The sequence below is a fragment of the Chelonia mydas genome, chromosome 5, assembly GCF_015237465.2.
Source record: "Chelonia mydas isolate rCheMyd1 chromosome 5, rCheMyd1.pri.v2, whole genome shotgun sequence".
In the NCBI taxonomy this organism is placed as follows: Eukaryota; Metazoa; Chordata; order Testudines; family Cheloniidae; genus Chelonia; species Chelonia mydas.
Genome location: NC_051245.2, coordinates 131,843,582 through 131,858,144, shown reverse-complemented (window position 1 = coordinate 131,858,144; position 14,563 = coordinate 131,843,582). Strand labels below are relative to the sequence as shown.

Sequence of the window (14,563 nt, the reverse complement as noted above, 5' to 3'; positions counted from 1 at the left end):
TATATCTTCCTACTGTATTTTCCATTCCATGCATCTGATGAAGTGGGTTTTAGCCCACGAAAGCATATGCCCAAATAAATTTGTTAGTCTCTAAGGTGCCACAAGTCCTCTTCATTCTTTTTCTACATGACAAGAGAATCCAGAGAGCCCAACTGAGACTGGGGCCCCATGATGTCTGGTGCTTCACAAACAGGCTGCGGTCTGCACAGACAAAGAGAGGGAAAAGAAATGGAAGAGACGAGAAACGACTTCCCCAGGCTCACCCGGCAGGGCAGGGCAGGGACCAGAACCCAGGTCTCCTGACTCCCAGCCCACTGCCCTGCCCCCTGGGTCCCAGTGCTGCACTATCCAGTTAAGCTTTTTAGAAAGCTGTTTTAAAACCAACAGTTTCTAATAAGAGTCAGATTTTTAAAGCCCGAAGGGGCCACTGTGATCATCTTGCCTGCCCTTCCGTGTAACTCAGGCCACAGGACTTCCCTGAATTAATTCCTTAATTAATTCCTAACTGAACTAGAGCATCTCTTTTAGAAAAGCTCTTGGTTTAAAGCTGCCAGCGATGGAACTCTCAGCACGACGTTTGGTACGGAGGTCAGACTGGATGATGACAGTGGTCCTGTTTGGCACTGAATCTATGAAAAAAATTGTTCCAATGGTTAATTCCCCTCACTGCTCACAATTTACGCCTTACTACCCATCTAACTTTGTCCAGCTCCATCTTCCCACCACTGGATCTGTCAGACCTCTGTTTGCTGGACTGAACAGCCCGCCGCCTCACAATCCTCTTCCCTATGCAGGGAGCTGCATTAAGTCACCATTTAAGTTACAGGAACAACAACCAACGAGAGAGCGGGCACACAGGAGCCAAGGGCTTTCGGCAAACCAGGAGGGAGGAGGGTGCACCAGAGCCATGCCGCCCTGCTGGGGCCAACCCCACTGTATCCCAACACACTGAGTTACATTTACCTGCCCTGGAGGAGGGTGGGTCTGCAAGGGAGTCATTTTGGTCACATTGTGAGTGGGGACTGGGGGAGCAGATTGTATAGGGACCATTAAACCCACTGATGTGTTATTGGGTCAATTTTTAGAACAGTGGTCCCAAAATTTTTGAGGGACCCTTACCCCTGTCCATGCCCCCCTCTGACCCCCCCGAGCCGGGAGCAGGGCCATGACTGGGGGCAGAGATATGGACAGGGGTAAGGGGGCCGAGGGTGGGGCCGCAGCTGGGAGCGGGGCTGCGGCTGTGGTCGGAGCCGCGACCAGGCTGCGGTGGGGGCCAGCAGCTGGGCCCGTGGCCTGGTGAGGCTCCTCTCCCAACCTTGCCCCAACCTTCAGCTCCAGGCCAGGAACAGAGCCATGGCCAGTGGCCAAGGCTAGGAGTTGGTGTGGGGCCGGGACTGGGAATGGGGCCAGGAGCTGTGGAGGCAGCTGGGCGCAGGACCAGGGCAGGGCTGGATGGGGCTCCGCCCCCGCCCATAAGGCTGGCTCAGGCCCCACTGCAACCCTCCCCCCAGCGTTCTTCTACACCTCACTAGGGGGGCACGCCCTACACTTTGGGGACCTCTGTTCTAGAACAAGCGAATATGCTTCCTTCCACAGCCTTTCCTCTCACAAGCAGTCCTGTACGTGGGGATAGCGCTGAGCCACGCAAGAGCTCTGCCCAGTGCCACTAGGCCTGGACGACACACGGGGCTTCGCTGTTGCAGAATGGTGTGAAAACTAAGTGGTTTTGGCAAAGTGTGTCAGAAGAGAAGCTCAACACACCTCCACCAGAGGAGGATGCAGAAGACAGCTCGCTGGAACGGTTTGCTTCAGGCTAGTGGGGTATCTAAGGGTATTCCCCCTTGATGGTCCTGGCTCATGCAATGAATCACATGCCTCCTAGGCAGCTAAGCACAGCAGGCCTGGGTAAGGATGCTGTGGCATGGCATGGTGCACCTCTTAGCAATATTTCAGCTCTATGCTCAGTCCTTTTTCCCTGAGGGTCTTGGCTGCTGAAAAACCTAGGCTTTTGCTGCAAAAAGAACCTGACATTCTCAGTGAAGGGTCAGAAAGTTCCACACTGAACCAGTGACTACAGATGGCCACCTGTGTGATGTGCACCCAACAACTCTTACCTGCCAGGCTCCTTGCAAGGCCAGCCAGCTGATCTGCTGTGTAACCAAGCCGAGAGGCCATGCAAAGGGCCAGTTGCCAGCTGCCACTGCTCAGAAAGGCATCGAGGGCTCTCTCAAATGCACCGCAGCGGGCAAAGATCAGTCCAGCCTGCTCATACAGATGCTTCTGGTTCAAGTGCTCCCCAAAGGCACTGCCGACAGCCTGTGAGAGTCAGACCAAACAACAACAATGGAATCACCAGCAGGCCTGAAGAAAGAGGAGCCAAGGAAATTGGTCCTGGTTTAGCTAACAGTAGCCAGCTGGCTCCCGGTCAGAGTCTCAGGGCTTAGAGACTGCCCTGACCAACGTCCCAGGGCACAAGCATGAACAGGCGCTATCTCTCTCTCTCTCTCTCTCTCTCACACGTGACGAGAGCGCACAGGCATGCACACATGCATACTGCTCTTCGCCTCCTGGGTCTGGGTAGGTTCTCAGGGCAGCTGTCATGCAGGCAATGTGAAGCCCACCATGGCAAGGTCCCATGAGGCCAAGGCCTGGGTTTGGTTGCAGGGCAGCAGTTCTCTCACTGTTGAGGCTTTCTGCCCATAATAGGTCAGTTATTGCACAAGCTGCAAGGTGACTTCAGAAGGGCAATGGGGAGATCTCTCAGGGAACACATGCGGGGGGGTGGGGTGGGGGAGTGAAGGAACAGCAATGCTGCACAGGATTGGGACCTGAGCAGCAGCTCTTGCCCCTGCCCCAAAATGAGGGGGATGGGGAGCATTGCAGACACTTCTCATTAATAACATCCCCTCCCCTACCCACCGAGCAGCAGTAAGAGCAGCTGCTGTTCACCATTAAACAAATTAAAAAAAACCCAAAAAATCAAACAAAAAGAGTTTGGAAGTGCAGTGCAAAGAACAGGAGTTCCTGCTTTCAAGCATTCCATATTAACCCCTTGCAGCCAACAGGGGCCAGCCTTTCATAAGCACAGCAGACCCACTCCCTAGGTTCACAGCGCGTCACGCACCTTGTGTTCTGGAGTATCAGGTGGATACAACTTCAGGGCTTCGTTATACAAATTCTGATCCTTCACCAAGTTCAGAAATTCAGAGAAGTGCTCTGGACCTGAGGGAAACAATTCACTGTCCTCCAGTGGTACAGACACAACATGGCAGGGTCCACGACTCTCACCAGTTCACTTGCACTGCAGGAAAGGCTGGCTGGTTGAGCTGTGGGGCCATAGCACAACTTACCAACTACACCAGGGATACTCAGACTGGGGCTCGCGATCCACAAGGGGCTCTTTGCAACACATGATACTAGAAGACTGTGCGATTTAATTATTAACCAATCAGGATGCTTTTACCATGGTATTAACTGGGCCTGTCAAGCTATGAAAAAAATTAATCACACAATTAAAAAATTAATCATGATTAATCGCACTGTTAAACAATAATAGAATACCATGTATTTAAATATTTTTTGAGTTTTCTACATTTTCAAATATACTGATTTCAATGACAACACAGAATACAAAGTGCACAGTGTTCACTCTATATTTATTTTTTTATTACAAGTATTAGCACTGTAAAAAAAACAAAAGAAAGAGTGATTCAATTCACCTCATACAAGTACTGTAGTGCAATCTCTTGATCATGAAAGTTGAATTTACAAATGTAAAATTACGTACAAAAAATTCATTAAAAAATGTAAAATTTTAGAGCCTGCAAGTCCACTCAATTCTACTTTTTATTCACCCAATCACTCAAACAAGTTTGCTTACATTTGCAGGAGATAATGCTGCCCGCTGCTTGTTTACAACATCACCTGAAAGTGAGAACAGGCATTCTCACGGCACTGTTGTAGCCGGCGTCGCAAAATATTTACATGCCAGATGTGCTAAAGATTCATATGTCCCTTCATGCTTCAACCACCATTCCAGACGACAGACTTCCATGCTGATGACGGGTTCTGCTCGATAACAATCCAAAGCAGTATGGACCGAGGCATGTTCATTTTCATTATGAGAGGCAGATGCCCCCAGCAGAAGACTGATTTTCTTTTTTGGTGGTTCAGGCTCTGTAGTTTCCGCATTGGAGTGTTGCTCTTTTAAGACTTCTGAAAGCATGCTCCACACCTCGTCCCTCTCAGATTTTGGAAGGCACTTCAGATTCTTAAACCTTGGGTCGAGTGCTGTAGCTATCTTTAGAAATCTCATATTGGTACTGTGGCAGAGTTCCGACCTTGTCTCCATGGGTCCCGCACTTCCAGGCAGTTTATGCTAGCCCCAGAGGCTCACTGCGACGCTCCATGTAGCCCTTCTCTGTCTAGGGCCAGGGTTACAGTCTACTGAGCCCTTTTCATCATAAGCCAGCAAGGAGGTTGGTGAGAGAACTCCCACAGTCTCTGTTGTCCCTATGGGCTTATTCCTGAACAGTTTAGCCTCCTGTCCTGACACGGGCCTGTCTTCCCCTCCCAGGAGGTTTTTCTGTAGTGGCGGGTTGGGGGAAACCTGGGCTCGCCCTCTACTCCGGGTTCTGGCCCAGGGACCCTAATGGCAGCAGCTGTTGGCAGCGGACCTTTCACTGCCAGAGTTGCTACATTTTCCTGGGCCACTTCCCCACAGCTCTCCCGCTTCTCTCTCTTAATGCCTTCTTCATCCTTACCATATGGCTCCCTTTCCAGCGGCTTGAGGTTGTCTTCATTACCCAGCCCTTCAGCAGCACTTCCTCTCCTCTGGCTCCCCTCGGCCTGACAGGAGTGAGCCCTTTTAGAGTATCAGAGGGGCCTTAATTAGAGTCAGGTGTTCACATTAGCTTAATGGCCTCACCTGACTCTCTGCAGGTTAATTGGAGTCAGGTGTCAGTCAGGGAACAGAAAATTGCTTATCCAGTGGCCAGTATATCTGCCTTCTACTACTCTACTCTTCTGTACCCAACAGGCCTAGGTCTATCACAGTACCTTCTTTGCATTTTGTGAAATCTGCAGTGAAATTGTTCTTGAAATGAACAACATGTGCTGGGTCATCATCCAAGACTGCTGTAACATGAAATATATGGCATAATGTGGGTAAAACAGAGCTGGGGACATACAATTCTCCCTCAAGGAATTCAGTCACAAATTTAATTAACACATTTTTTTTTAATGAGCTTCATCAGCATGGAAGCATGCCCTCTGGAATGGTGGCCAAAGCATGAAGGGGAATATGAATGTTTAGCATATCTGGCACATAAATACCTTGCAGTGCCAGTTACAAAAGTGCCATGCAAATGCCTGTTCTCATTTTCTGGTGACATTGTAAATAAGAAGTGGGCAGCATTATCTCCTGTCAATGTAAACAAACTTGTTTGTCCTAACGATTGGCTGAACAAGAAGTAGGACTGAGTGGACTTCTAGGCTCTGAAGTTGTACATTGTTTTGTTTTTGAGTGCAGTTATGTAACAAAAAAAAAAATCTACATTTGTAAGTTGCACTTTTACAACAAAGAGATTGCACTCCAATACTTTTATGAGGTGAACTGAAAAATACTATTTCTTTTATCATTTTTGCAGTGGAAATATTTGTAATAAAAAATAACACACTTTGATTTCAATTACAACACAGAATACAATGTATATATGAAAACGTAGAAAAAATCCAAAATATTAATAAGGTTCAATTAGTATTCTATTAACAGTGCAATTAATTTTTTTAACCACGATTAGTTTTTTTGAGTTAATCGCATGAGTTAACTGCGATTAATTGACAGCCCTAGTATTAACCAATTCTAGTTCATAAAATAATAGTACTTGCTCAGTCATTTTGCTGTAAGAAATATATACAAGTTAAATATGTCCTCGGTCCTACTGTGTAAATATGAATCTACAGAACTACAGTAAATGAACAAAGAGTTCACACTCCTGTGCTGATCACTGATTTGGCTCCTGAACCACTGAGATGCGAGTATCACCGAGCTACAGCTTAGCTTCTGTAGGACAGGGGATGCAGGCCTGGACCCACCACAGCCTATGTCGTAGGAGCCAGGATTGTTTCCTGGCCACAACCTGAACAACAATGAAGCGATCTGAGCCATTCAGGACACAGGAACTAATGACCGTGCCATTATTTCAGCCACACAATGCCATCTCTGCATGCCCACAACAAAACAGAGCCTAACGATCAACTTGCTTCCTTTACAAGCCACTTTTACAACAGAACTTGTACTTCAGCAAAGGAGCCCTCCATAAAAAGTGTCTTTCCAAAGCAAGGTATAAAATCAAGTAATGAAGTTAAACCGTGCAACAGCAACAAAGCGAAACAAGGATCCCACACTGACTTTCTGGGACACTCATTTTCTTTTTACCCTATTCTGTAGAAGGAAGTGAAATGCTACAACAGAGAATCATGTCCCAGAGACACAATACGTGCAGGGCACTTACCACATTTGCTGAGGTGGCAGAGTGCCTTCTTGTACCTTTTCAGATATTTGTCTATAGTGTAGCGTTGATAGTTGGTTTCCATTTTCCGGAGGGTGTTTAAGAATGGCAGGTACTCCTTAGGGTCCTGAAAAGCACATCAGATAACTGCATTGCCCCTTATATGTCAAACTGCTCAGTCAAATAATATCCTGGCAACTGCATCTCTCCCAACATGCAGCCCATAATCAGTAAGGAAAGCTGGAACTACCAATCAAATCTGCTAGCTTGAGAGTTACTAAATATCACTCCCTCTGGATGGTTTACAGCAGTGGCTCTCAACCTTTCCAGACTACTGAACCCCTTTCAAGAGTCTGATTTGTCTTGCGTACCCCCAAGTTTCAGCTCAACTTAAGAACTACTTGCTTACAAGATCAGACATAAAAATACAAAAATGTCACAGCACACTAGTACTGAAAAATTGCTTACTTTCTCATTTTTACCACATAACTATAAAATAAATTGACTGGAATATAAATATTGTACTTACATTTCAGTATATAGAGAAGTATAAACAAGTCATTGTCTACATGAAATGTTAGTTTGCACTGACTTTGCTAATGCTTTTTATGTAGCCTGTTGTAAAACTAGGCAAATATCTAGATGAGTTGATGTATCCTTTGGAAGACCTCTGTGTACCCCCAAGGGTACACGTAACCCCAGTTCAGAACCACTGGTTTATGATTTTAGGCCCTTCTAGCTAGTTCATTACTGGCTTTGAGATTTGAAAATCAACTCTCATTTGGATTTTAGCAGCATGTCATGGACAGACTAAGGACGGCTCTTTTTTCAGTTTATGATTGTGTTAATTTTTGATGTCCTGACAACATTCATCAAAACTGTTTCCTTCTCTGTCTCTTCTGACTTTTTGCCAACAAGTGGATATTCCAGAATCTCACATTTCATTTTAAAAAAGTGTTTCCCGCCTTAATGGTTGGGAAGAAACCCCTAACACTATAAACAGTTTTCAGAGTAACAGCCGTGTTAGTCTGTATTCGTAAAAAGAAAAGGAGTACTTGTGGCACCTTAGAGACTAACCAGTTTATGCTCAAATAAAGTGGTTAGTCTCTAAGGTGCCACAAGTACTCCTTTTCTTTTCACTATAAACAGTGTTCTACTTGAGGGCCAGCGGCAGTTCTTTCCCTGAAGTTGGGGATCTCTGTGAAGTACCAGCCAGTTCAGAAACAGAGTCCTAAGCTGGATGGATATCCCATGGACAGCCTCTCCTAAACTAAACCCAACTGGAAAATTCACACGCATGCATGCTGTCACTCAGCTAAGGTCACTGCACACCACCTGATCACCTCAAAAGCACAGAAGTGGAAAGCCAAGATTTCTACACCTCCCTCCAGAGACGCACCCCTCACTAGTGGCACAAACTCAGCACCCCATTAACTCTGCACTCTAAGGACAGAGCACTCTTGCCCCAGGGAGGGTGTATTCCCCAAACTTGAGTGGGTGATTTCCCAAACAGTGCTGATGAGACAGTCAGGGGCTGGAAGGCTAGCCCGTGAGGGCGCTTGGACTTTAGGGCGGGAAGATGGGTGTCTGGACTGGTACAGAGTTATGGTTTGGAAACGAAGTGTCAACTGATCCACCTTTGAAACTTTGGTAATTTTGTTTTGAAAATCAGAAAGCGGTAAGGACAAGTAGTGTCACAATGACCTTCTGAGACTTCTCTGCCACCATGACAACCAGATCAAAGTCGTATGTGCCCAAGGAGTGATTGTACAGTTCATTGACGTCAACCAGGAAGAGCAGATACTTCAGCGCTGCCTCTGCAGTCACCCCCTCAGCTGCTGGTGAAACAGTCTCTGTAATCGTAGGAAACAGAGCCATCAAAAATCACTTGTAGCTTGCACCAATCGAAGGCTGTTCCCGTGAGTTCCAGGCACACCACAAGAACGCACGCTCACTTAGCTCACTAGAAACAGCATGGTCTGATTTCAGAAGCAGACTGGCAGTCCCCCCGCTCTAACGATTCGTTCAGTTTTGTGCTTGAAAGAGGGGATGCTGGGGATGCCTGCCTCAGCTATTCAAGTAGTAACCTGAACAACAGCATGGCAGTCTTCAGGGCCTGGCCTGAAGCAAGGGACAACACAACTTGCATCCTGCTTATATCACTGCAGAATGACAGTCAAGTGTGCCAGGCTGAGGGACCAGCGACAGGCACGGGGCTCACAGAACACCCGTGCAAAAAACAGGGCTCAAGGAGGCAGCTAAAACACCCAAGCTCATTCACGGACATGACTAACCAATCCCTGACTGCAGAATAATGATCACAACAGCAGGCAACAGTAACCATATGTGACTCTGTCTCTTCCATGCTATCCAGTGCTATTTCATTGTGACAGCTAACTTCACAGACTCTGAACTGAACTTTGTGAGGCCTGGACAAATTTCTGTTGTTCAGAGTAAAAAATCAGGGTAAATAACGTTAAGTAGTTCTCTCCCCAGGTGTGCAGCCCTTTACTTGCCATCTGATCTAGGAGCACCGTACCTCGCAGCTCGTGCACTTTTTGGAGGGCAATTTCCAGTTCTGGGGTGCTTTTCTTCACATGGGATGTCAGTATTGAAAGACAGTATCTGAGGGAAACAGACAACAAGAAACAAAGCAAGAAACCAATCAGAAGGAGAAGATCAACAATCTACAGTAGAACCGCAGAGTTATGAACACCAGAGTTACCAGTCAACCACACCCCTCATTTGGAACCAAAAGTACACAGCCAGTCAGCAGCGAAGACCAAAAAAACCAACAAAAAAACCCCCAACAAATACCATACAGTACTGCTACTAAAAAAACTACTAAAAGCTACTAAAAAAAACAAAGGGAAAGTTTAAAAAAAGATTTGACACGGTTAAGGAAACTGTTTCTGTGCTTGTTTCATTTAAAGTAAGATGGTTAAAAGCACCATTTTGCTTCTGCGTAGTAAAGTTTCAAAGCTGTATTAAGTCAATGTTCAGCTGTAAACTTCTAAAAAACCACCATAACATTTTGTTCAGAGTTACGAACAACCACAATCCCCAAGATGCTCTTAACTCTGAGGTTCTACTGTATTTTTTAAGTTCTATTATTGAGTATTTTAGGGTAGTCTTTGCTTTAATGGAAGGGCTGGGATTTGGGGATTTTGTTTTTTTATTTGGAAAGAAAAAAGGGTGAAGAACATATCAAGGAGGAACATTTTGCCTGGGATGATCCCTGGGATATAGTACATGTATAAACACTGATGATTTACCTTAATTAAAACAGAGAACTAGCTTCCTCATCCCACAAGCCTTTACCTTTGGGCGACAGAGCTGAGTGCAAGTCACTAAAGCTAGTCAACATTTTTTTTTTTTGGTAAAAAACGACGTTTATTGTGGAAAAACAGCCTTTTTTCTGAAGTAAAATCTTTCACCAAAACATTTTCCCCACTCTGTCAAAAATTTTGATTTTTTGTTAAAAGTTTTAAATAAAATTTCTGAAAAAATTCAGTTTTTCATTCATCAAAAGCTAGTTGTCAATAAGTGAAAAATGTCTTACATTTTCAGAATATTTTTTAAAGAAAAACAGGGCTTCACTTCCAATCCTCTGAAATTAAAAGTTTTTTTCTTCCTTTTTAGCCAGCTCTAAAAAATGACTTTCTATTACTGTTCTGTTCTAAATTGCAGACGGCATTTCACTTACTTTTGAGGATTGATGTTTTCCATGGCAGCTCTCATTGCATCACAGATAAGGTCTACTTTTTTCTGATCAGGACACTGTTGTAGCTGGACGTTGCTGAGAACTGGAGATGGGTACATAGTCTTTGTGAAGTCTTCTTCTCTAAGAAGAAATATGCACTATAAACACTAATTGGATCCCAAGTCACAGCCCAGCACAAATACTCGTGCCAGAAGACACATACAGTAACTCCTCACTTAGCATTGTAATGTTCCTGAAAAATGAGACTTTAAGCGAAACGATGCTAAGCGATTCCAATTTCCCCATAAGAATTAATGTAAATAGAGGGGTTAGGTTCCAGGGAAATGTTTTTCACCAGACAAAAGACATTATATACATATACACTAAGCTTTCAGCAATTTTAAACACAGTTTAATATTGTACACAGCAATGAATGATTGTGAAGCTTGGTTGAGGTGGTGGAGTAAAGGGGTGGGATATTTCCCAGGGAATGCCTTGCTGCTAAATGATGAACTAGCACTTGGCATTCAAGGGTTAATACGCTGTTGTTAATGTAGCCTCACACTCTACAAGGCAGCATGGACTGAGGCAGGAGGGAGGAAACACAATAGATGCAGGACAGTAGTTGCAAACTCTTCCCTGCAAAAACTGAACATGACGATGAGCTCACGGTATCCAGCTGGAGCGCACCACTCCCTCCTCCTGACAGCACATGCATGGCTGCACAGGTGCCGACTTTCCAAAGTGCTGGGGTGTGTAGGCATGAGTGAGAGAGAGAGAGACGTGCATTGCCCCTTTAAGTATGCTGACACCACTTCAAGTACATTGCCCTTTTAAGCAGATCAGCCAACTCAGACAGGAAGCAACAGCTTCCAGCAAGTTACCTCCTTTCTGTCCCTGAGCCCTGTCCCCATCCTCTGCTTTGTGGAGAGGGGGTACAGAGTGGGGGGGCAGGAGCAGGGGGACATCCTGATATCAGCTCCCCTCTCCCCCAGCAAGCAGGAAGCTCCTGGGAGCAGCTCCCAGGCAGAGGGCAGGGCAGGAGCAGCAGGGCAGTGGCGGGAGGGACAGCTGAACTCCTGCTGGGCAGCTGCCCAGCCACAGACCTTAGAGGGAAATTAGGGGCGCTGATGCGGGGGGGGGGGGGGGGGGGGGGAGCTGCCAACCCCCCTGGTTCTAATCCCCACAAGGCGGGGCTGCTCTTCCAGAGAATCCTGCAAGCAGTGGGCAAAGCAGGCAGCTGCCAAAGACATTACAATGGAGCATTGCACAACTTTAAATGAGCTTGTTCCCTCATAGATCAGCAATGTAACGAGAAAACATTAACCCGGACAACGTTAAATGACGAGTTATTGTACCATGCACAAAAATCCACACTTTACGATTACTGGTACTCTTTCTTCTATGTAGTTCCTTATCCTTTCATCATCTGGCACAGCTGGAAAGGACTCATGAAGTGGACTAATATCCATCACGCATGGTTTGTTCTCTTATCCTCTCCCCAGGGAAACATAAAACTTCTACTCTACAAGTGATACCAGGCAACCGGTAGACTCCATTTCAAGATGATTTTTTCTTTTTCAGACAACTGGAGCGCCTCAGGCAGGAGGGCTCAGACACTTCTGACAAGACGACGATTGCTCAGGATATTACTGTAACAGTTTGCATGAAAATCACAGGCCAAGATTTTTTTTTTTAAATGGGAGCCTAACGTTAATCTCCTAACTCCTTAGTCTGAGCTGCTGCGTGCTTGGCACTTTTGAAAAGTAAGCCGTTTGTTTAGGTTCCCAAACAAAGATTTAAGGCTGAGATTTTCAAAATGAGACTCCACACTCCATGTTCAGGTATCTAAAGAAGTGGCCTGATTCTCAGAAGTGCTGAGCAAACCAGCAGTTTCCAGTGACTTTAAAGGGAGAAAATCATACTCAGCCTTTTGAAAAATTAGTCAGGAGCCTGAACAATAATCCTGAGCGCAGACCTTAGATAAAAAGGGTTTCCTTATTCCCCTCTGCAATTCCTCACAGGAGACCACTAAATCAGAGGAGTCAACTACTGACGTAACTGGTGAGATTTTCTCAAACATTCACATTCGCATGGCAAACCAGAAGAAATGCAAACTAGGGCTGTCAAGCAATTAAAAACAGTGGGATTAATCATACTGTTAAACAATAATAGAATACCATTTATTTAAATATTTTGGACGTTTTCTACATATTCAAATATATTGATTTCAATGACAACACAGAATACAAAGTGTACAGCGCTCACTTTGTCGGGAGGTGATCACAGAGTCCAGCACGTGAGGACCTTGTCCATCCCTGTCTATGGCCTGAGAGAACTTCGAGGCCAACCAGAGCTGGAGGGGCCTCATCCTGAGTCTGGCGTGACAGACCATGTACGTGCACATCAACATGTGACCCACGAGCTGCAGGCAAACCCTGGCTGTTGTCACCAGGAACCTTGTGACCGAGTCAATGAGACTTTTCAGGGTCTCAGATCTGTCTGGCGGGAGAGAGGCCCTGGCCGACACAGCGTCCAGGAGCGCCCCAATAAACTCTACACGTTGGACCGGGACTAACATGGATTTGGTGCTGTTTACCAACAGGCCCAAGGTGGTGCATGTGGACAGGAGGAGCGCCACGTGATCCCTCGCCTGCAACCAGGAGGTGCCCTTGACAAGCCAATCGTCCAGACAGGGAAATATCTGGACCCACCCCGCCGTCTGAGGTAGGCCGCTGCCACCAACATGCATTTTGTAAACACCCTGGGGGCAGTGGACAGACCAAATGGGAGGACTGTGAATTGGTAATGATTCTGTCCCACCACGAAATGGAGGAAGCGCCTGTGCCCCTTGAATATGTGGATGTGGAAGTACGCGTCCTGTAGATCGAGGGCAGCGTACCAGACCCAGGGATCCAGCGAGGGGATGATGGAGGCCAGGGAGACCATGCGGAACTTGAGTTTCACCATGTACTGGTTCAGATCTCGCAGGTCCAGGATGGGCCTGAGCCCCCCTTTGGCCTTCGGGATAAGGAAATAACAGGAGTAATAGCCCCTGCCCATGAACTCCTTGGGCACCGCCTCTATCGCTCCTAGTCCTAGGAGCCGCCCCACCTCCTGCTCGAGCAGAGCTTCATGCGAGGGGTCCCCCAATAGGGACGGGGGCGGTTGGGCGGGGAGGAAGTAAACTGGAGGCTGTAACCCCAGGAGATGGTGTTGAGGACCCATCGGTCTGAGGTTAGCCGCGACCACACTGGAAGGAAAGCACACAACCGATTGGAGAACGGTAGCTTTATTGGAACACTGGTGAGGACTGGTGGGGTGTCCCCGAGCATCCCGTCAAAAACGCCTTTTCCCCGCCTGCTTGCCCTTGGAGGACCCAGGCTGGGGGGCAGGCTGAGACTGCCTCTGAGGGCATCTCTTATAGTCCCGCTGCTTCTTATGGGCAGCCTCATACTTCAGGAGGGCGGCCTGGGCGGGAGTCTGCTGCAGCTTGAACTTAGGTTTTGCCGGAGCCGGGACATAGAGGCCCAGAGTCTGGAGGGTCGTGCGGGAGTCTTTCATGCCATGCAGTCTTGTCTCTGTTTCCTCCGCAAACAGAGCTTTCCCGTCAAACGGGAGATCCTGTGTGGGAGACTGCGCCTCGCTGGACAGCCCAGAGAGCAGGAGCCATGACGCCCGTCTCATCCGAGGCTGCCTGCAGGGACGCCTTCGTGGAGGCTGCCCCTTCCTCCACTTATGCCTTGAACTCCTTCCTATCGCGCTCCTGGAGGGAGTCCTCAAACTTGGGCAGGGAGCCCCACAGATTGAATTTGTACCGTCCAGGAGAGCCTGATGGTTTGCGACTTGTAACTGGAAGCTGACGCTGCCATTCCCAGTGGATGACTGACTTGACCACCAGGGACTTGGACGCCAGGTGGGTATACAAGTACTCATGCCCTTTAGTGGGTACAAAGGACTTGCGTTCCACCTTTTTAGAGATGGGGGCCAATGAGGCTGATGTTTGCCACAGGGCATTTGAAATCTTAGCCACCCCTTCATGGAGAGGCGAGGCCATCCTACTCGGTGACAACATGTTAAACAGGGAGTCTGAGGGCTCCTCCATCTCCTCTGCCTGGAGGTGGAGGCTTGCTGCCACACTCTTTAAGAGTTCTTGATGGGCCTTGAAGTCCTCCTGCGGGCCGGGGGGGGGGAAGAGCGGGGCATGGGGCTGCAATTGCCTCTGTGGGCGGGGCGAGGAAGCCAGTGCTGTGCTCTGGGTATCGTCCGGCACCGGAGGGTCCACCACCTGGCAAAGTGCCAAGGATGTATGTTCCATTGACTCCTTTCTTGGGGGTCTGGAGAGGGA

General features: G+C 47.3%; 1 protein-coding gene across 9 annotated transcripts in view; it reads right to left on the bottom strand.

The window, feature by feature from the left end:
* The window catches only part of ELP1 (elongator acetyltransferase complex subunit 1), a 111,200-nt gene that overhangs the window by 18,254 nt on the left and 78,383 nt on the right, over positions 1–14,563 (bottom strand). For all 9 annotated transcript variants that reach the window (XM_037902367.2, XM_037902366.2, XM_037902363.2 and 6 more), the window contains 6 exons: positions 10,219–10,356; positions 9,052–9,137; positions 8,217–8,365; positions 6,516–6,639; positions 3,125–3,222; positions 2,115–2,316 (listed from right to left, as the gene is read on the bottom strand). In XM_037902367.2, coding sequence (XP_037758295.1) covers positions 2,115–2,316; positions 3,125–3,222; positions 6,516–6,639; positions 8,217–8,365; positions 9,052–9,137; positions 10,219–10,356 — 797 coding nt within the window. The remainder of the gene's footprint in view (positions 1–2,114; positions 2,317–3,124; positions 3,223–6,515; positions 6,640–8,216; positions 8,366–9,051; positions 9,138–10,218; positions 10,357–14,563) is intronic.